Raw genomic sequence first — 23,652 nt, 5'->3', positions numbered from 1 at the left:
CCCCCAAGGGGTCCACAGTAGGACCCAAAAGATTTGTGATTTTTGATAAGGGAATATCCCATCTTCATTTTAACAATCTCTAATTAAAATTTTGCATTCCACTGAGTTATGCAGAAAAACTCAGTAGCATTAGCAGTACCTGTGACTTTGCTACTGGTAGAAATTACGGATACTCTGAAATCATTAGGGGCCTGCCAGATAGCTCAGCAGACTAACGTGCCTGCTTAGGCAGAGTGCAGGGACTGAGGTTCAATCCCTGGCATGTCATACTGGCCCTGCCCCAGGTCACTCTGAGACAGCAATAGAGATTGGGCATGGTGGAGTATGCCTGTAATCCCAGCACCTGGGAGGCTGAAGACTGGAGGATCACTACGAGTCTGACCTGTGTAGTGAGACCCTGTTGACACTGTACTAAATGCACAGAAAAAAAGAAAAAGAAAAAAGAAATTACGTTATATCTGTTGCATATATTTTGAAAAATGATTTTTTTTGAGACAGGTTATTGCTATGTACTACAGACTGGTCTTAAACTCACTATGTAGCCCAGATTGGCCTCAAACATGCAGCAATCCTGTTGTCTGAGCCTTCTAAGTGCTGGGATTACAGGTGTGCATCACCACATCTGAGTGAACACAGTATTTGGAAATGCAGTCTTCCTGCTTCACATTAGTTATTAGACCTGCACAAAATGTGTTCATAAAGAAATCTTTACATAGTAGCCACATCTTAAATATTTTGATAACTGTATTTTAATGTGATTGATTTGCTTTGCATTCATCTGTACTTTTTCCTGTGCAATTAAAGACGCAAGGCTTTCACAGACTGCCTAAGGGGCCAAGGTGGAAAGGCTGAAGCCCCTCTTGTGTGGCTCTTCTCTCAGCCCCTCTGTAGTCCTTCTTCCTGTTGCTGCAGTGCCCCGGCCCTTAGCTGGCTGTTTCCTAGGCCTGAACTCTCATCCAGGGCTGGTTTCTTCCCATGGCCACACCGTCACTTAGTTTCATTCTACCCACACATACCTTGGTCCCAATTCAATTCTTTGATGCGCTAATGTGTTTTAGCGCCTTTATAACTTTTATCACTCTCAGAAATGATCCTGTTTACATATTTGTTTGTTTCTGCCTATGTCATTCTTCCTAGCAAGCAGACTCTGTGAAAACATGATGCTCATCTGGCCTGGCCTCAGCTGCATTCCTGTCTTTCTAAAATTTTTAACTTGTTCTTAATAAGTATTAGCTGAAGCGATTAATGAATCTTTCTGATCTAGAGACTCTCTGGGTAGAATTCAGGTGAATATAACTGAAATATATGTCTGTACACATAGGACTATCCACTCAGATTCTTCGGGTGAAGTGCTTTTCATTACATGTACATGCATGCAGTCACAATGGCACCCACAGCAGTGACTTGGCTGGAGCATAAATCATATTCAAGGACACCCTGGAGACTTGTGACATTCTTTGGAGAACTTAGGTCAGTACTATATTTGTGTCTGACATCACTGGCATTATTTAAATAAATGCTATGCAAATTTACACCAGTGGTTTGAAAGATTAGTGGTACAGCAGGATTAGATGGCAAATAAATTTATATATTCACTTGCGACTTCAGATATAAGCACAATGGGAATGATTTTTTTTTTTTTTTTTTAGAACTGGGGATTGAATGCAGGCCCTTATACTTGTCAGGGAAGCACTGGTCCTACTGAGCCATCTCCCCGGCCTCTTGGGAATGATTTCAAATTGCTTTAGATTATCGGGGCTGGTGAGATGGCTCAGTGGTCTAAAGCACCTACTCAGAACAAGCTTAGCAAAGCACAGGGACCACGGTTCAATCCCCCAGCACCACATGCCAGCCAGCCCCACCCCCTGGTGGGCTGAGCTGGCCACACACACACACACACACACACACACATAAATAAAAATAAAATTAAAAAAAAATTGCTTTAGATTATCACTATGTAGAAGTGATCATAAACAGTGGAGATTGCATATCTATCTATCTATCTATCTATCTATCTATCTATCTATCTGTATTTTAGAGAAGGGTCTACAGGGTGTTCAGGGTCTCACTACTAAATTGGACTAGTAGTGATCCAGTTTACAGGTTCCCAAAAGCTGAGATTACTGGCATGCACCACAAGGCCCAGCCTCAATTGTTGTCTCAGTGAGCCCCGGGGGCAGGGCCAGCACGGCATATCTGAATATGAGAAGATATTTACAAATTATGTGAACATGTGATCAATTTAAAGCCAGATACATAAGAAGAGGAGATGAACAGTCAAGAGATGGATAGGGAACAAGTAAGTTTAAGTTTCCAGAAGAAACTGATAAAAAAATGCACCTCAGAAATTATTTACTTCGGGAACAATGGATTCATTCTGTGTAGTGTTTTATTAATAGCAGTTCCTACACCTCTGATCCTGCTTTTTCTTGGATCTTATTGGCCTCTGACTGTCTAGACTGGAAGGTTATCAGCATCCAATGCCCACTGTGCTGGCTTGCATTGGAGCCAAGGTGTCTGCTTGCTTGAGTAATTACTCCCAGCAGAAGCACAAATCATAGGGTTAAGGCAGCAGGGCAGTGTACCGAGTAAGAGCTCACTGGATCATTGGGGAAGACAAGAATATGATAAAGTACATAAATAAGGATAAAATGTTCCTATCCTCATAATTTAAAGGAACATAGAAGAGATAAAATTCACAGCTAGGTCCTTAATATAGGATCACACTTCAAAAATTTTCCCCCTAGGTGTAGTAAGAATGTAAGAAAACTAACCAAGCAGAGTATGGTAGAGAGATTCTGATGCAATACAATACTAAGCCAGAGAATATAGGAGACATTTTCACCACATACTCCAAAAAATAACAAGAATAGGAACACTTGGAAAAAGTTGGAAATTTCTGCTAGATGCAAAGACCATTAACATAGAGGAACCTTAGTTTTATGATTCTTTAGCTCAATGATTTTCTGCCAAAAAGGGACAGAAGGGTCCGCCTGACCTCACTGACATTAGACACTACTAGCAATTAGTAGATTTGGAAGCTGTCAAGGCTTCTCTTGAGCAGTGCCTTTAAGTTCATGAGCTACAGTGGTGGTGAGACCTCCTTATTTTCTTTTTTTTTTCAAAGTTTTATTGATAAACAGATAGCAATGAGACAGTTTCAAATCAAATCAGGAGTACAGTTTCAATAAATAATACACTGCATATATTCTTCTTAGTGGTTAATTGCTGTACAAGATGCGGACTTGTGATCCTATTTACAAACACCATTAGAACAAATCATTCTATTCATTAAGAGAATGCAACTATATATCTATCCCAACCACTTTGACTACACAGATACAAAATGGACATTCATCGGTATACCCCATTTTTTCTAAGTTCTGTTATTGAATATTATAGGTGTGTAAACTCAGCAAAATATTCTAAAAGAGTCCAGTAGCCCGTAATAGCATTGGGTCTTCTGTTTAACTGGCAATGTCAGAAATTATTGACCTGAGTCCCCCACAGCTCAACTTAACAGCATGGCTTTATTTCTTATATTTCGTCTTCATACTTTTCTACTGGATGGTTAAGACCAAGGTAAAGCAGGACCTATGCAACAAGAGTTGTAGCTTTTTGGAGACCTCCTTATTTTCATTCAAAACTTTCTGTCTTCAAATTGTAAAGGGATCCCACCACCATTCACATACTGTGCACAATTTTCTAAGTTTCAGACACTGTAAGTAGCTGCCCTAAGTAGCTTCCTCACGTTTAGATTCAAGAGTCTCGCTTTTTGTCCAGCCATTCACTAGTAATGTTCCCCTGAATTGTCTGGATACCCTTCAGTGGATGAGGTACCCAGAATGTCAGATGAGCAGGTTCCAGGAGGAAGAGCAGCACCGCCTATTTTGATGATATTACTTGTCTCAATTGTGTTTAATACCTGTAGGACTTTTACTGTAGAACTCCAGAATTGTCTTCAGAGAAGATAGTCTTAGGGGTAAGGTGCAAGAACTCCAAGGAGATGAACCATGAATTCTGGGATTGGCATTTAGACAAGGGCAGACAGGAAACTTGCTGGATGAACACAGTTGATGTCTGCAGAACAGCTCTACTCCAACTGGGAGACATATGTATTTTGAAATTGAGTGGTCCTGAGCCATGGGCCCCTCAGGTGTTTCTGTGGCAGGCCCCCACCAACCATGAAAGAGTACAAATTAACAATAGCCCGGTCTCTGTCAGTGGGCACTGACAGACCAGCAAGTCAGACCCACTGTCATAGTACACAAGTGCGTAGGGGAAGCTGCAGTGGAGTGTTGAGTTTCCAATACTTTTCAAACTTAAGTTTTTAAAATTTTTGTTTATTTTATATTTATTTATTTAGCCTGGACAACAACTTTACTATCAGCTACTATCATCTGCTTTTTTAAAAAATTTTTTATTTTATTAATACATGTTTGCATTTCTTGCGATGCACAGTCATCTTGGGGAGTGAATACATGTACAAACCACAGCTTCTTTTTGATTTTTTCCCCTTCCCTTCCCTTCCTCTCCCTCCTCCAATTCTCCTATCCCACTTTCATTCTTCTTGATATTGTTAATCTTTTACAGCTCATGTTAGGACATACATTGTTTACATTATTTGGGGCTATTAGGTTCATGTACACAGAACAGCTTTATTGCTCTCATTTCTTTCTCCCTCCTCACCCCTTAGCCTTGTTCCTTTGGACCACTTCCCTTTTGTGTTCTCAGAGGCATCTCCTTATTCCCTTCTCTTCATCCTTTATCTGTACTTTGCCTCTTTCAAATGAGAGATACCATAATTCTGTGTATCTGGTTTATTTTTCCTCAACATATTTTCTAAGTGCATCTACTTTCTGACAAATGCCTTAAATCTATCATTCTTTATAGCTGAATAGTATTCATTATATACAGATGATTATTTATCTAATCACCAGCTGATGGTTATACCCAGGCTGTTTCTGGGATTTAGCTACCATGAATTGTCCCGTTATTAACGTTGGCCTGCGTGTGTCACTGTAGTATGAGGTCATATTTCAGATATTTTAAGAGTGTAGGAGATACTTTTGGAAAAATGTCTGCATTCTTTTATAGTTTATGGAACTATTTTTCTAGATCGGGAGTCCATGATTTTGGGTGTACAGTTTCAGAAAACCTGTCACCTTGTCAAACCTGTACTGGAACAGCGGCGGTCCACATTTCAAGGATGACAGTTCAAGTTTTCATCATCCTAAGCCATCTCTGGGGCTCAGCAGTGGGTAAGAAGCACTGCTCTGGAGCACTTCCCTACCATATCCTTGGTCTACTGCAACTTTCTGAGGTTTGGTGAATTTTAAAATATGAGCAGTAGGATGTGCCTGCCTTGTGAGAATCATCAGTTCTCCTTGAACCCTAATCCCACCCAAATAAAAAAAAAGCAGGGATAAAAATGTGAGATTAGAAATACTAACTGTAATTTTAGATGACAAAGGACAGCAAAATCAAGAAAGCAACAAAATAAACTATTGGACTTAAAAAAGAAAAGGGCTCTGTTGAACAAATGTGGCAGAGAAGACAGTATTAAACACCTGAGGTAAAAAAATTCCATAACATAAGAGAGCACAACACAAACAAGGTTTCTGAATATGTGGTAATAGGGAGAAAATCCCTGACATTCCTGTCAGTTTCCTAATTTCTGAGGGAGATGGCCTACAGACTGGAGCATATGACATGCTTAGCAGAGTGGCACAGGCTCAGGCTGGGAGATGACAACTTCAGGGTGGAGGAGGACAGGCAGGGGCATGTTATGGTACGCAGAAGGAATTAATTCGAAACAGAAAGTCTAATTAAGCAAAGAAGGCTAAACTATTTCTATGAAATCTGAGACTGGACCTTGGAAGCTGCATGCTCAGTGCCACAAGCCAGTCATGAAGGACCATACACTATAGCATCCAGTCTATAAGAAATGTGCCCAAAGGACAGATTCATGGAGACTGAGAACAGCTTAGCCAATTCGGGGGCTGGGGGCGAGCATGGAGGACTGGAGAATGGAGGTTGAAGTGTGTGAGGTAGGTGATGGAAATGTAAACTTGATCATGATGGTGGCTACACAGCTCTGTGAAGACCCTGAACATACACTTTAAAGGGCCAGATGCATGGTATGTGAACCAATATCTCAATAAAATTGCTAAAAAATCCCTGTAAATTTCCCTAAAGAAGTCCACTATCTTGGATAAATTCTCTTGTGTAAGTATTTCTCTTTACCTCATCACAGGTTCATCTAATATATTTTTCAGAATCTATCAGGTATATTTTACAAGCAGCTAAAAATGCATGTATACAGATAAATGAGTATGTGTATACATGTATAAATGGGTTCAAAATTAAAGTCATAGATTTTATGCAGATAAGTCAGTATTTATAAAATATTGAAACCACTATTACTTCCACTTCTTCTTCTGCCTTTTCTCCTATCACCTGCTACCTAGACCATGTAAACAGCAAGTCTCTGCAGGTACATGAATTATTAGGATGGGCTGCATTATTTCTTAAGATATGACTATGTTCCTTTCATTTCCAAATTTCTGCTTTTACTGATGCTTCCCAGATTGAAGTATCTATAAATTCTATTTTACAACTTACCTGCTGCTCCTCTGGTCAGCATTTGACATAAGCTATATTGACCATTTTCCTCGGAGCCTTTGAACCTCACTACTTTTTCCAACCTTTTGTCACAAATAGCATCGCTGGAGGTGGAACAATGAGAAAATAACAAGTGGAAACTATTTCCCTTTCTTCTGTTAATCTGACCTCAATCTTCACAAATAGATCCTTACACTTTTTTTTTATGAATGGCACATTTAAGAACTAAACTTATTTGATAGGATTCTAAACTAAAAGCTTCAGGATCCCAGCCCCACATTATACAAGCACCAGCTCTCTTCTCGCATAACCATTGCAGTGTTTTATCCCATGCAATGTCACAGGACCCCTCTCTCCTCAATAGCAAAGGCAGGCAGTGAGGAGACACAGCTTGGAAACAGGTATTCCAAACTATGACCAGAGACCTGATTTTTCTCTTAACCTGCTGCACTTGTCCAAAAAAGAGGAAAAAGAATTGAGGCAATTTTACAAATAATTCAAAGGAAAAGCCAGTCTTTTCCTTCATGTGTTGCTAGCAGGTTTAGCAATCTGAAGGATCTCAATGACAGTGAGTAAAGACACTGACAATGTACAGGTCTGGACAAATATATAGTGGCGACACTATTACGCTATCATATTGAATCCTGTCACTGCCCTAAGAATTCTCTGCTCCACTTATTCATTCTTTCCTTTTCCCTAACAGCTCTGAGTTTAAGAGACAAATTCAATGTTAAGAGGAAATCAGAACTTTAATTATTATCTTTTCGTTCTCCTCTTTCCAAAGTACATCTAGTCCTGTGGAAAAGCCGGTAATTGATAGAGAAGCTACCAGTTCTGGTGTGTGTCAACAAGCAGGAGATGGAAGGAGAGAAAAGAACCAGGAAGGAGGAGGCCAGTGTCAAGGTTTGCACCTAGATGTCTTCCAGGAGCCTCACTGCTCACAGGGGGCGCTCTTGGGAGAGTACTGAGGAAGTGCTATGGCCCACAGGCTGTTAGTGGTGGGGACTGCCCGAAGCAGGTCACTGGAGGTGTGACCTGGAAATGTGTTTTTTTGTCCCTTGCTCCCCTCTGCTCTCTGCTTCCTGGTTCCATGATGTGAGCAGCTTTCCTCTGCCAGAGCCTTCCTCTGTGCCTACATGCACTGCAGCCTGCTGAGTATGGGCTGAAACTTCTGAACTGTGAGTCAAAACAAACCTCTCCTTTTTCAGTGGAGGGTGTTGGGCATTTTGCCCCAGTGATGAAGACAGTGACTAAGGTGCCAAGTCTAGTGGGCTCAGTGTTTGTGTTCCCCCAAATCACATGTTGAGATCCTAATCCTAACTACCAGGTGATGGTATCAGGAGGCTGTGCCTTTGGGACATGGTTAGCTTTGGAGGAGGGAGCCTTCATGAGGAGGATTATGCCCTGACAAAAGAGGGGCAAAGAACCAGGTCTTTCCTTCAGCCATGTGAGGACATCATGAGAAGTCAGCGGTCTGTCAGAGATATTGAAGTAAGACGATTATATGCACTATATATCATGCAATGTTTTCCTTTTGCCTAGAAAATGGGTAAACATAATTTAAGAAAAAAATTTTGGTGTGTAAGCACATTGAAGATAAAAATGGAGTCAAATTAAATTAACTAATGCTACCAAGTTGGAATCAAGAACCATGCCTAGTCCAGAAAATGAAGTTCGTAGCATAGTCGGGCATGCAGGGTGTTACTCAGTGACTAAAGGACTGCTCATCCCTCACTGCCTAATGAGATGCTTCTCTCCTTCATGCGGCAGTATGAAGCGTGTGTATTGGCAACACCTGCTGCCACTGCCAACTGACCAGTAGGCCCCATTCACCACTCCCTGCACTGCTCACAGCATTGCTCAGCACTTTCTTTTTTTTTTGCTCCGAATGCCTTCAGGGCAGGTTTGGCTGGCTTGAGTTGTGGGGCTCGAACCACAGCAACCTGAGCCTGACTGCTTTGTTGAAGCAGCCACTTGAAGAACTGAGCTAAGGGGCAGGCCCCCTCAGCACTCTTTCTTTAAGCTTCTGTGCTCTTTCTTTGGAATTGAAAGTCAATGACTGACACTTATAGCTGAGGCAGTGTGTGTGAGTGGGGAGTGGTGGCAACCCCAGCAGGGAGTGTAACGCTGCTTCGGAAATATACACCATACTCCTGCGTTCATGTTTCCCTTCAGGTCTACCAGGCGCCTGCTCCTCGCAAGGGTCATTCCTGTGAGTTAATTGTGCCTGGTTATTTCAGCAGAATGCAGGATAAAGACGATTAGCAGCTGTAGTCACTCAGTGACATTTCACTGCTCACCCCTCTGACTCCCCGTTACAAAGCTCTCCTGCCAGTGGCCCAGGGACCCCTTCATTTCCACCTCCTCAGCTCCTCAGCAGTAACTTTTAATTGCTGGCCTTTCAAAGTTGTGAACCTCTTGACAGTCAACATTTGCTGAACTGTTTTTTTCTTACATTAGGACTTGGCTGGAAGGGTCTGGATTCTTTCAAGATTTCCTGGCTTATTTTGTTGACTTCCTCTTATTCTTGGCCCAGATGAGCTTAAAGCAAACTAAGATTTTCTCTCATATTAGAATCAATGTAAGAATAAGTTAGTGAAGGCCCCTGACATGTTCTCTCTGTACCTGGGATTCCACAAAAGGCGTGCTGCTCACAAAAGGTGAATATTTGTTAATTCTCGGTAGGGGATGCATGTGTGTTTGTTATGTTATTCTTTGCTCTTTTCTCTACATTTTGAAACAGAATAATTAAAATAAAGGCATGTGGAACAATGTGGTGGTTTGTATCTTTGTGTCTCTACTCATAGAAGTTCTCTGAGCAACAGAGGGAGGAGCTATGAAGACTGGACCAGGCAGTGCCTTTGAATGTGGAGTCAAACCCAAGTTCACAGCAAGTATTAGGATACAGTTTAAAGTAACAGACTCTGCTCCTATAATTCTTTTTATGGAGGTGACTGGATTTCCCTCCAAATTAATCCTGTACCAGCAGCGGTTGGGCTAAAAACATAGGCAGTGAGCAGTTAGCTCACTTCCATCTGGCGCAGCCATGGGAACACTTCAGTTGGTTTGCTTTTTTAATGAAGTGATTTTTAATGAAGCACACTGTGAATTTAATAGATACCTTGAAACAACTTCTTTGTAACTAAGCTTTAAGTAACAGAACAACTGCCAAATTAGCTACCAAAACCAAGAGAAAAATTCAAGGCTGAGTGACTCCAGGATTCAGGATGGCTGGGGCTCAGTCATGACAAGTGTCATCTGAACTGATGGCGCAAAGGACAGTGGCACAAGAATGATAGGAGGCAGGTGGCCTGGGTGAAGCTCACCCAGTGATCTTATCAGAGGGCAAGGAGATGCTTGCCTGGCACCAAAGCACACTCAAGGGGAACGTATAATAATAACTACTGTCATCATCTCTACTATCTCTAACAGGTTCATTCACGTTCAGCTTATTGATAATATGGGGACAAGAGGAAGGTGATCTTTACTTTCTATCTATATGATATCCTGAAAGAAAGATGCTAGCAGAAGGAAATGGGTAGAGAACTCTTTTAAAAGTGGGAGAGAAGGGGTGATAGATCAGTGGCATAAGCACCTGCCTGGCAAGCATGCAAGGTTCCAAGTTCAATCCCTGGTTAAGAAAAAAAAAAAAAAAAAAAAAAAAAGGTGGAAGAAATCACCTGCTCCTGGAATCTCAAATGTAAATGGCAAGCAGGCAAAACAAGCAAGTAAAGAGGAAGAGGGCTGGCTGGGCATAAGCAAAAGGCATGGTGTGGAAGTCTATATAATGTCCCACCTAAAAAGCATTCAGACTTCTCAATAAAAAATGTACTGACTCAAAGCTGGGCATGGTGGTCTAGGCCTATAATTCCACCACTGAGGGAGGCTGAGGCAGAAGGATCCCAAATTCAAGTCACACTTGGACCAGGGAGATGGCTCAGTGGAATAAGTGCTTCCCTGACAAGCGCAAAGGCTTGAGTTCAATCCCCGGTTCTGCCAAAAAACCAAAAAACCAAAAAAATCAAGTCACATTTGGGCAATATTAAATTAAATTAACATAAAATCAAAATTAAATTAACATAAATAAAATAAAATAGGGTTGTGGATGTAGTTCAGTTGTAAAGTTAAATACCTAGGACAAAACATAAAATGCTGGTCTAATAAGATGTACCTATCACATACTCTGATGGTCTTGCCACCTTTCTCTCTCATAGGTCAGAACAAAGAGAAGCTTGTCTGCCTTCCTGAGAGCAATCACACGGAAGACCTAGGAATCTTGAATCAGCTCACATCCCCTGTGGCACAATTCCCTGATGACCCACAGTGTGACAAGGGCTTTGGATAAAAGTGAGTTGGCTAAAACCAAAAGCTCATGTTTTTACTTGGATGAATATTGAAAAATCAAAAGAAAATAAAATGCAATAACAGTCTAGCAGTTTCCCTAAACCAGATATATGGTCTTAAATTTATTAAACAGCAAGCACCAAGGTGCAAAGTGGTTTCTCCACGTGCTGCTCTCCCTGCTCTGTGTGTAGTTTCTCCCTGCTGTGTGGCTGGAGATTACAGTGAATACAGGCCACAATTCCAAACCATTTCCCTCCAGTGACTTAAAAAATTCACAAATAAAAAAAGGTAGGGAAAAAAAGTCCTCAATCCTCATCTCTTTGGCTTTACATTCTATTATTCTGGGTAACTGATATGTGAGAAAACACTTTCAGGTTCAATTTAGCTAAACCTCTGACTCACAGAGAACAGCTTTTAAATTGTTCATACAATTCTTATCAATCAGCCCGGTTGGTGTAAAGGAAATAGGCATACAGAAACCTAATCATTTCCTTGGTGAAAAATCACCACGTTTCTCTCATCAGAGGAAGATCAGATCCTTAGATGCTACACAGTTTTCCCCCCAGATTTCCAGTTTCATAGTTTTTCCATTTTAATCACAACATTGTTGAGCAGATCTATAACTCCATGGGTTTTCCAGGCGAGGGTGGATGATACAGACACATGTCCTAGGGAAGCCTTGTGGTATGTATTCTACCACTAGCACTTGATATCAGAGGCTTATTATTTGTACATAGCGAAGTGGTATTCCTTGACAAGCTGGTCCATCAGAAATGCAATCTTGGCAACAGGCTGGAGTGAAGACTCGTGTTTTAGGGAATGAATCATGGTACTTTTATTGGCCTGTAGTATTTTACCTTTGTTATAAAAGAGTATCAGAGTTCACCTTACAGAGAGAAATGAGGAAAACTAAAAATAAGCAGGAAAAGGACCATAAAACCACTCAGGCCAGTCATTCAGTGAGTCCTTTTATGGTTAGTGGTATCTACTTACTATGTTCTAGTGGGTCATTTTTCTTGGGGATAATTCATCTTACAAATTGCCACAGGTACAATTTTCCATCATCAACAAAAACCTCATAGACTCTGTGACAGAACTGCTTGCCCTGGAGGTATGAAATGGATGTGTGTTTTAACTGTTTTTGTATTTTGTTATGCATATTTTCAGTACCTTTCTTTCAAGCTTTGCAGGACTGTACATGGACATTATGAGATTTGCATTAGGTGAACTCTGGCAGAAATTCATCCACATGTGATTAAGCTGGATGACTGAAAGGCAGCTATCTAGGGCTCAAACTAGCTTTTTGTTTTATTAGCTTACTCACAGTAAGAAAGTATTTAGGGTATATAATTTGTAAAATGCCTACCACCCAAAGAAAGCAGAAGACTTAGTCTGGCCATGTAGGAAGGTTAGGCAAGTAAATAGCTAAGTAGATAGACACACACACATACAAAATCAACTTATTGTGATAGAAAGCACATACTATATACAATGTGTCCATTCAAAGTATAGAATACATTTTTTAAAGTGCAAGGACTTTTAGCCTTATGGAGGCCAAAAGACCTTCTTTCCCAGTATAGCTCAGAGAAACTGAGCTGAGCCCCACAGATGGTCACACAGATGGTCAGCGGCAAAGTAGGGAGGGGATGCGAAGTTTGGAGGTTCTAATAAAAATCAGCCCATTGGTTTGCTCATCATGAAAAGTAGCTCACCCTGTGTGGGAAAAAAAGACTTCACCTAGCAGCCTGTGTATAGGCAACAGTCCTGGGCTCTTGACTAGTTAAAGATGAACATCCAACTACCGGCTGCAGAGAATACAGAAAAGAAGCGAAGCGAAGGGGCTTAGAAACAGGAAGGTGGAAGGGCAGCTCTGAAGGAGCCCTGGGAGAAACGCAAGCTTGAGGAGTTCAAGCAATTCCAACCAGTGTTAGCACTGCGAGGCTGACAAATAAAATTTATAAATGTCTCTTAAAACTGCTTCCTCTAGCAAGAAGAGCTGTTATTGTCACATTGATTTTGAAATTAAATGTTATAGAATTTTCTTGCTTTAATGAGAAGGCAGGTCTAACTAGTAAACAAAGTAATGATTAAAGCAATTAAAAGAATAAAGATGAAAAATAAAGTAACAATACTCTTTAACCGAAACAGGCAGGTTTGGCTGATACATTAGGAAAAGATGCAGGTTTATTTGAAGGTAAAAATATTGAGAAGCAATGCTCACTATGAAAAACCCTGGCCTTGGGAAGAGAGAAAAAGTCAATTACTAATGTCATTTGTTTAAAAATCGGCCCGCACCTGTTTCTCATTTGTCCTCCAGCTGAGAAACCAAAGACAACTTTTTACTGCTGTGGCCAAACAGCAAGTTCATTTCTCCATGGGATGATCAAACGACCAGCCTCCCCCAGCCTGAGAAGGTTTGCCTTTCACTTTCAACTTGTTCAATCATCATTAACTTGGAAAATTGTCACATTCCATTTGTGCAATGAAAATTTCAGCACTGGTGACCGTTTGGGTGAAGCGTTTGTAGACAAGGCCCTAAATCTTATAGAACACCTCACACGTTCTCAAGGTCATTTACCCTGTTTCCTTGTTTAACGACAGTTGCCTAAGATTCTGGAGGCAGTCTGGGACCTGATACCAGCATCTTTGAAGAAGTCTTTCTCTGTGTATATGCTACCTCTCTGAAATTGAAAGGGTTCTCTGGGAGATGTGACTTATACACTAGTAAAAGAATGAAGACACGTGCACATGTACACACTCACATACTTGTTATATATTATCTGTACAAATACTGGGATTTTTTTTTGTGGTGGTACCAGGGATCAAACTCAGGACCTTGCGCTTGCCAGGCAGGCGCTTATTTCACTGAGCTCTCTCCCCAGCTCCAACACTGGGATTTTTATCAAGCAGAAGTAAGAGTCTTATTTACTCAGGATACCATTAAAGAAGACCGCTGGCTAGAATCCATTTAAAAGCCAAATTTCCCCATTCTGGGAAGCCAGCTTCCCTGGAGAGCCTGCATTATCAAATTGAGAAGATTCCAAAAAGTTTCTGGAAGGAACAAATAGACTTCTTTATACTTTTGCCATTGGGCTAGAGAAATCCTTATTGCTTTTGTTAATTATTATAATTCCTCCTTTGGAGAGGGGTTCTGAAATGTCAAATCCCAGCAAATCTGGTACAGGACCAAATTCTTGATAGGCACTCTACAAATATGAATTTCTGAAACTAGATGTCAAGTGGCAGGATGGCTAAATTAAGAGGTCACTTGATCCAGTGTCTTAAGAAAAGCATAGAGTCTACTGGAACAAGTCAAACAAATTCTGTGCCACTTGGCAAATAAGTCATTCCTAAAACAAGCTCTAGTTACAGTTCCTGATTAAATTTTCAAGGTCAGAAAGCTCTCTAGAGCTTTAAGAACCCCAGCACTAATACACTTATTAAATGGTCTTCAATAAGGGCTTCTCAATTTCTAGCTGTAACTCTGATTTCAGGGCTGCACTGTGCTAGCTGCTGAAATAAAATTATCAGTAGATCTGGACTATAGACACAGTGTCACAGCCTCTTTCAGGTGGCTCCACCTTATATTAGCATGTTTATTATTGCCAATATTCAGTTTTTATTAATAGTAGAATATGAGGGTAGGAAAGAGGGCAGAAATAATCTAATAATTTTTCCAAGTTATTCTAGTAGCTGATCAGATCTGAGCCTAATGAAGAATCTTATGCCTTCTGATACACAAAAGCCAATGGTGTGGGTTATAGTAAGTATTCCGTACACAGTAAGCCCTCTAATTCTTGTGGTTCCAATCGATGAGGTAGCTGACCAGGGCCACAGAACCCAGACAGTCGGGGTCTAATTCCAGCATACTGCAGAGCTACACAGTATTTGCTCAAGAAGACGCCTCGGTATGCAGCCCAAGTGCCTGCTCATCTATTGCTCCAAGTGGGCAGGTGGTGTTCAGACAGAAAAGTCATCTTTGTTCCCCTTCACAGGGCCTAAGAAGTAAAGATCACATCTCTAAGCTTCCGAATTCTCCTTATACCAATATCTTCTTTCTTGCTCTACTTTTATGGAGGTTACCATTCTATTGCTAGCTCCAGAGTGAGCTGTCCAGCTGTCCCTCTGCCCTCCTGTGTGTCTGTGTGTCTGTCTGTGTGTCTGTCTCTGTGTCTGTCTGTCTGTCTGTCTGTCTCTCTCTCTCTCTCTCTCTCACACACACACACACACACACACACACACGCACAATCACTCACCTAGATCTATTACTGTGCTTCAGTGAAGCTGTGCAGGGTTTGTGATTGGCCACAAAAGCAGACATCATTTGCTCATTAGAACTAAGTGTTTAGGACATGCCCCGTTTACTGACCTCCACTAATGGCCTGGGTTTTCGCTCGACTGCAAACCTGAAGTGGCAGAGTTCACAGTAGCTGGTGTTTGAGGACGACAGCCAGTGCTCCAGGCAGCTCCGATGAATTGTCCCCAAGGTCCCCGTACATTCACATGGAGAGAGCAAGTCCTCTTGGCTGCTACCCTCATGGCAGATCCTGCACATCGGCCGGTCATTGAAGGGGCTGCAAGAGAAGGAGGGGCACCTGCCAGTCACTGGGCTGTGACCCACTGCCAAGTGGACAGCCTTCAGCTCTGTGTCTTTTGGGCCCTCCCCAGTGGTAGCTGCTCAGAGAGATACTTGCATATAGATCCTTCGGTGTTTGAACTTGACCTTGGCAGTCAGGCCAGTGGTCCTGGGCACTCTAGAGCACCCATACCACCTACACTGGACAGTGCAAAGAAATTGGCCATGGCCAATATCAAAGCAGCTGGTTGTGGCCTGGGGCCAAGAGTGAGTGAAAATGAGCAATGCCTTACGTTCCATCTTGAACATAAATGGAGTTCACTCAGGTAAACTATCAATAAAAATAAAAATAATTGTTTATTAAGACTAGAGGTTGTAGGGGCCAAATAGTTCAGCGGATTAAAGTGCCTGCAAGCAGGGGCTGGAGGTCCGATCCCTGGGCCTGTCATGTTGGCTCTGCCCCTGGGGCGCGCTGAGATGGCAATTGACTGGGCGTGGTGGCGCACATCTGTAATCTCAGCACTTGGGAGGCTGTAAACAGGAGAATCACTACGAGTCCGATCTAGTAGTGAGACCCTGAACATCCTATAAACCCTTCCCTAAAATACAGAAAAAACAAATCAAAACAAAGAATAGAGGTTGTTTTGAAATGGTAGCAATTGCAGTTTCTGGACAAACTGCACCTTTTGAACCAGGCCAGGACTCTTGTATACGCAGGGGTTGCTATCAAGAGTGGAAAATGAGACCAGGGATGAACTGGGAGCCACCTCTCAAGTGGCCACATGGAACCGCAGACGGAGTCAGGCAGTAAGTTGAGTGGCGGAGGGTCCTCTGAGCTTGCAGAGGATGCTTTTTGGGATGGCCAAGATAAAAAATTGGAAATGAGTAATGGGATATGTCCTACCTGTACAACTTATGTCTAGAGTTCCACCTTTAGTTTTGGCAAAACTCCTGTACATTTCAGGAAGGCAAAGTAGTATAGTTAGTACAGTCTTTGCAATCTAGCTGCATGGGTTCAAACTCCTACTCAGGATTATCAACCAGCTAAATGTGGGCAAATAAGTTAGCAATTTCATCTCCCTGTACCTTTAGTCGCTTTAGCTCTAAAATGGGCAAAGGTAAGAGTTCCTGCCCTCTTGTGAATGTGAGGATGAAGAAATATAGTCAGAGAAGAAGATCAGAATCTGTGTCAGCACACAGTAAATACCTACTTACTGCTAGCCAGCGTCCTTGTGAAAAAACTCCAGGTATGGAATATCAAATAATCGAGCCTTCACCATATAAGTCTATGGCCAATGGAAGAATCAAACTAAGATGGCCTCACTTCCCAATGGATACTGTATCATGTGAGAGGCTCCTTGTCTGATGTTTTCCTATTCTTTGTTAGGCATACGATTAAAAAAAATGTCACTATAGGGCTGGAGATATAGCTCAGTGGCACAGCACCTGCCTGGCAAGTGTGAGGCCCTGAGTTCAATTCCCAGTACAAAAAAAAAGAAAAAAGAAAAAAAGTCATCGTGATATGAGACAACCCGAGGACCAGCTTCCTTGCCTGTCCACCCATCTCTCCTCAAATCCCCCAAAGATAATTGCAACCAAGGCATATGTCCCAACACTCTCTTCAATGCAATCTTGGATCTAAAGGGAAAGAACCATGGAAACACACCAGTTTTCCAAAGGCCTTTCTGGGAATGATCCTGAGAATGAGTCAAGGCTGGAAAGGGATTAAAGAGAAAAAGATCCCCCCTTTTTCCTGCTCAGAGATTCACTTGGAATCAGGGGTGAAATATGAAAGAGTTGACTTTTTTCTCCTGGCTTCATTTACTTTGAGCCATGTCTATATATAACTCTGTAATCTTCTGCTTTGGATTACTGTCTGCTAGAGAAGCAGGTACAAAGCCTGACAAACAGACCAGTGCACTGGCTCAGAGATCTCAAGCGTCTCACAGCCTGTTTTTCCCACTCAACCGAGGCATGCAGACTCAACTCACCATCGCATTCATATTCTGAGTTCTGAGCAATTGTAAATTCCCCAATATCTAGTAAATATTTTTCCGTTTCTTTTCTTTGTGACACTGCATAGAGGTTAAGTAGACGGTAGAGAATGTAGGCAGCCTGAAAGGGTGTGATTCTAGGACTAAGGGCCACCATGTCAGGCAGTGGTGCTGCCACTGGGTCTGTTGCAGGCATACCTTTAGACTTGGGGCCTAGGCCTGCACCATTGGAGGCAAATGATCACACAGGTCCAGGGAAAGAGCCAAGTGTGACTAACTGCTGCTCCTAAAGTTTGGAGTTGGACATAGGAGCACTGAAGCTAGGGGGCAAGGCTGATGGTAACACACATTTTACATTCATAGGTCAAAAGTTTCACTTTGTTATTGTGAAAGCAAGCTGGAGAAGCCAGAGTGCACCTACAACTAGCTTGGCAGCCTAGAGCTCACAATCTGCCATTGGGTGAGAGCAGCACAAAGAGAAGACCGTAGGGACAAAGTGCCAACCTGGATGAGCACTCTCTTGAGCTGTTTAGACCTTCACGCACCCTTGCTTTGTTTCATCACACGAGCAGATAGCTATGGAGGCTTTAACAATTACATCACTTCACACAGTGGACTCTATGTGAAGGGTCACAGTGACCCACAGAGGGTAAAGGAGGGGACAACAGAAGAGGCCCTCATGTGGAGAGAGGAGATTCAGTGGCTCTGGACAGCACGCACATACACTAGGCAATGCCAGTCATCACACACCCTAGGAATGTCTCTTCAGAAGTTTTGTCTACAAATCCAATCACTTTGGCTCAGTTACCTGAAACCAGGTGCCTTCTTTATTCTGTTCTAGCAAAGGACTTCTTTTGTTAGCTACTGGAGACAAGAATGTAATTACCACAGCAATGTCAAAATAACAAATGTAAAGCAAGCAGCCCCCTTGTCTGGTGGGATCCTTTCCTTGTGGCTCTCTGCAAGTGTGACTTTAAGCAGAACCCCAGACAATGTGAATTTCAGCTTTCTGTCCTATTGCTATAGAAACATGATGACAGAACGTGTGTAGTTTTTTCCCCCAGCAACCCCTCTCACCTGGCACAAAGACCTGAGCACTAATTACATCCCTTCAGCATTTTCCATCTGACAAATAGTTCTCTGGATCAATTACAGATTCATTTATTTTAATTGTGGTACTACCTCTGGGTGGCAAGAGTCCGCACTACAGTTGACAGCAGCTGCCCGTCCTTGGCTGAAACTTGCATGACATACTGTGGCTGCCCATTCACCAGGCTGCCACAATCCTCCACGGTCTTCACCACGGGTGCAGACGAACTGGTGCAGTCTGGCAGGACTTCGGGCAGGTGACTGCAGCGGCTGGTTGTCATGGCAACAGACAGCAATTACTCTGCTAATGGCTTCCACATTCATAGAGGATTTCCATCTAGGAGAGATCAGAAAACAGTTTACTTGGGCAAGGTGGTTAATAGAAAATGGAGACCTATAGGTCTGCCGACATCACCATGCCACTATTTAACACAAATAACACGTTATACATACATGCACACCTTGCATGTACACACAGCACACAAGAAATAGTGGACATTGCCATAAACAATGCAGCAACCACATCAGTGTCCACAAACATTGGGAACCCTGCTTTCCATGATGGAGATCTAGGCTCTGAAGCCTGGATCTAAAGGGAAGATAAGCAGTTCTGCTCCACACCAGAGAAGCAATAAGTCTTTGTGGACATTCTCTAAAAGTTACTAGGCCCGTTATTAAAAACATTTGCAATTATTTTTTCTGGAAGGGAATTTTTTCTCCATGCAGCTTCATTCTGAGATACTAAGATTAAAACCAACAAGAGAGAAAAGAAGCAAAGATAAATTTGGTCAAGTAGCACATTTTAGGACACTGCTTGCCAAGTATTAATTACTGTTCTACCTTTCTGACTTTCACTATCTGGCAAAACACAATAGTACAAATTTGTCTTCAAGATGAACTTCCTTCAAAATGTTAGCCTACTTTAGCTTGCCTTAAATAACGTTATTAATGAAATGATTAGTTTACCTTGTTTTATTTTTTCAAATGGACATCAAAACACACATTATTTTTGTTTATTTCTATACTACCTAAAATCAGAGGGCACATGCATTATCATATGGCATCATGTAGGAGAGCACAAAAACTGATGAATGAGTTTTGTCACTAGTCACAAATAACCCATTATTATTATTATTATTATTATTATTATTATTTTTTTTTTTTTTTGCAGAATCGGGGACTGAACTTAGGCCTTTGCGTTTGCCAGGGAAGCGCTTAGTCTACTGAGCCATCTCCCGGGCCCCATTATTATTATTTTTTAATGTATTTGGTTGTTGCAGGCTCTCACTATGAAGCTCAGACTTGTGATGATCCTCCTGTCTTCAGCCTCCCTAGCCCAGGGATTACAGGCCTGCACCACTATGCCTGGACTCTGGCCGGCTCAGCCTGCCCTAGGGGCAAGGCTGGCATGGCATGTAGTGCCGGGGATCGAGCTGTGCTTGCTTAACCTTGCCTAAGCAGGTGCTTTAGCCTGCTGAGCTATCTTGCTGGCCTGAAATAACCCATTATTAGTAACAGTGTTCCTCCCTGATAGACTCCATCATGTAAACTGTGAAGACTTCTATTCCTGATCTCTGAAATGCAGGCATGGGTCATGACCTCAAGTTCAGAGTATTAAGTTCCAGTGGAGTAGGGAAACCCACTAGGATCAGTACTAGGTCAGCATGTGAGGCATAAGAAATGAAAGTTTAAAAGAAAAAAAATCTTTGTGTAGGATGGGGAGATGACAGAGTCACAGCCCATGCACGCACTTTCTTCCGGCTTGCTCACTTCAGGCTCGTGCACATGGCTGGGGCCCAGCAGACAAGGGCAGGATTGATGATGGGCCTAAGCTCATGTCAACAACCAGTCTGCATTGTCAAACGTCCAAATTCAACTAACCGAAAATCTTGTCTTCCCATCCCAAAGAGGATATTTGGAACTTCTCTAGGGGCAGTGTCTTCCCAGATATCTGTCTCTCCTTACTATATTTTACTCGATCCTCACAGGACTCAAAAACAGGATCTTCTCAACTTCCAGAACAATGTGCATCAATGGACATTCTTAGGATCAGAACGCTGTGTTTACAAATGAGCTGGAGTAGATGGTTCCTTCCCAACAAGCACATGTCAAGCAGGTTTCACTGTCACAGACAACTGGACATGAACTTCCTCCCCTCTTTCTGCAGAGGGGTGGCTAGTCTCCTCGTGAGCCCTCTCAGGGTGGGCACCTGCCTGTTCAGCAGCCTTCTCAAGCTGACAGTGGGACAAGGACTGTGGATGCCAAGCCTTAGCTGGCACCTGAGGCAAGTGGACTGGCAAGGCCTGCCCTGTCTGTGTCACTTTTATTACCACAATATTGAACATGCCTAGGAATACAATCATGGCTAAGGTATAGTTTTGTTTTTAAAATAGGATTTGTTGGGCTGGAGAGATGGCTCAGTGGTCTAAAGCACCTACTTGGAACAAGCTTGGCAAAGCACAGGGACCGCGGTTCAATCCCCCAGCACATGCCAGCCCGCCCCGCCCCCTGGTGGGGTGAGCTGACCACACACACACACACACACAATGTAAAATAAATAAATAAAATAAATAAATTAAAAAAAAATAAAATAGGATTTGTTGCTTTATTTTACACTGTGAATCCAAGAAGTGATATTATAGAAAGTACAGAGAAGCACAGAGAAAAAGAACAAAATTCACTCATAATCCTACCACTCAGGTGACTAGACTATATTTTAGGGGTGGATGTCTTTCTATTCTTTTGGCAGAATTTTAGAGTGGACTTTATTTGTAGTTGGGGGCCAGAGAGATTTTCTTTTTTCTTTTTTTAAACAAGTGATGATAGCTCTCAGCTCAACAAACAAAAGGATGTTAAAAGCCATTCCTCTTTTAAAACTGCGTAACTTCCCTCCACTGGCCTACCCTGACAAAAGCCCATTGACATGATTTTATATTCTCACAATGCCTCACAGCCACAAAGTGTAGCTTCCTGGCATGGCTCTCTGGCTTCACAAGGCAGCCATAGATTGAGAGCCAGGGGTGTGTTGGCAGGAAAAGCAGACATAGTGACCTTCTTGCCGAATGGAATCATTATGTCTGGGTACACTCTGAGAGTCTATTTGCAGGTTTTGTGCATCTCTGACTTAGAGGGCCCAGGTCTCCCTCCCTTCACTTGATGGAACTGGGAGGGGTGGGGAAGGCACGCAGCATGTCTCTGTGGCCTGAGGTGCTCAGGAAATAGGCTACCCTATGTTTGTCCACCCATAACTTAATTAGGTCCTAGTACGGGAAGACACTCTGAGGTCAGATGTTGCTCTATAGTAGAGGACTTGCCCAGCATGTGTGAGGTCCTGGATTTAACCCCCAGCATTGCAGAAAAAGTGAAGGAAAAGAAAAGTCATTCTACACATGTGATCTAACTACACAGTAAAATGCTCTTAAAAATACTGTAGGGCTAGTATGATGACAGAGGCCTATAATCCCTGCTACCTGAGAGGCCAAGGGAGGAGGACTGAAACTGTGAACCCACCATAGGCGATTTAGCAAGATTCTGTCTCAAAATAAAAGGGAGTGAGGATAGATTGAGGCCCTGGCACTGGGAAAGAAAAAAAAAAAAAAAAGATTCTAGGTATAGAATTTTTCTTAACTTATTTTGTATTTGGGTGATAAACTTCATCTTACTTTTCTTTTCATAGGCAAAAGGAATGTTACCATCCACCTGATCAGTTTATTCCAGTGGCAGTAGGTGTGGCTACTGACTTAAGCCAGAGAGACACAGGTACATCTGCCTCTTCTCCAAGTCCTGGCTCTTTCCCTCTGCCAGGCTTCAGAATCCTGCACTCTAGGTGCACTAAACTTTGTTTGACTAAGGACCCAGCTGAAGGGATATTCCAGTCCAGTACAGCAGCACGTCTGCCAAGCACCCCAGGTCAGAATCAGCTTGAGACCGGAAGACCAGCATGCCAGCAAAAGACTATGCTTTGAATTAAAAATGGGGTGGGAGAGATTACAGAGCATAAGCATGTTTGAGCTCAGTGGGGATGGCTGAGTTGGCTCCAACCCCAGAGAATGGATCTTTTGTTTCCTTTGCTGTTTTCTTCTTTTTTCCTCTCAGTAGCAGGGCCTTGTAAATGCTAGGCAAGTGTTCTACTATGAAGCTATTCCACCCAGCCTTTTTTATATTGGGAAACAGTCTCACTAAATTGCCTAGGGTGGGTTCACAGTTTTGATTTTCCTGCCTTGGCCTCTCAAATAGAGGGGATTACAGGCCTCTGCAATCACGCTGGCCCTACTCAAGTGGAAGACAAGGTAAGGGAGTATGTTCTGCCCTGATCTCAGTAAAGGGAATCCCAGAGGAAGGGATGTAGGTATGGGGCAGCAGGAGTGACCTGAAGAATGCCCGCACCAACTGGCATTCCTATGTTGCACCCAGGCAGTGACAAATGGCCCACTACGTGTTCCTGTTTCACTTAGAGCCACCTGGGAAAACAGGCTGATGCTTGGATTATAGAAGGAGCTGAGCTGTTGGTTTGCAATCTAGCACTGGTCTTCACTGAGCTTTCTATAAAATTTCAAGCACCGTTCAAGTGCTTCCTTATCAATACCAGTGCACTGCTCTCATTGGAAAGCAGCTTCCAGCTATTCAAGAATTCTCCCTGGAACTTGTCAGGAAAGAACACGGTGCTGAGAGAGTAGTGTATGTATATACCTGAAATCTCAAACTGCCCTGGCAGGACAGGTCCTTTGTGGGCCAAGCTTGACACCTTGAATGATTTCTTTCTTGGGCTGACAATAAAACATGATGTGGCAGTGGCCAGACTCAGCTGCACAACAGTGGGGAAGCGTGGGAGTAAGTGGACAAGAAGGACATGGTGAAATCAGAGGAGGGTGGTGAAATCAATGAAAGCCTGATGAGAGAATTGTTAAAATAAAAAGGCTTGTCTGTTAAGCTGTGATCCCTACGAAGAACTGAGTACAGGTTCCACAAAGCAGATCTAACCAGGCAACAGCTAATTGTCACTGAGTTTCTGCAGCAGGCTGCCCC

At 42.5% G+C, this 23,652-nt stretch overlaps 1 protein-coding gene across 1 annotated transcript in view; it reads right to left on the bottom strand.

The window, feature by feature from the left end:
* March3 (membrane associated ring-CH-type finger 3) overlaps positions 1–23,652 on the bottom strand; it is a 167,188-nt gene that overhangs the window by 22,360 nt on the left and 121,176 nt on the right. Inside the window, exons 2-3 of the mRNA XM_004631319.2 lie at positions 18,721–18,964; positions 15,338–15,542 (exon numbers count right to left, since the gene is read on the bottom strand). Coding sequence (XP_004631376.1) covers positions 15,338–15,542; positions 18,721–18,908 — 393 coding nt within the window. The 5' untranslated portion in view covers positions 18,909–18,964. The remainder of the gene's footprint in view (positions 1–15,337; positions 15,543–18,720; positions 18,965–23,652) is intronic.

The sequence above is a fragment of the Octodon degus genome, unplaced genomic scaffold (genome assembly GCF_000260255.1).
Source record: "Octodon degus isolate 3935 unplaced genomic scaffold, OctDeg1.0 scaffold00040, whole genome shotgun sequence".
Lineage (NCBI taxonomy): Eukaryota > Metazoa > Chordata > Mammalia > Rodentia > Octodontidae > Octodon > Octodon degus.
The sequence above is the reverse complement of the archived record's forward strand: the minus strand, read 5'-3'. Positions and strand labels throughout refer to the sequence as shown.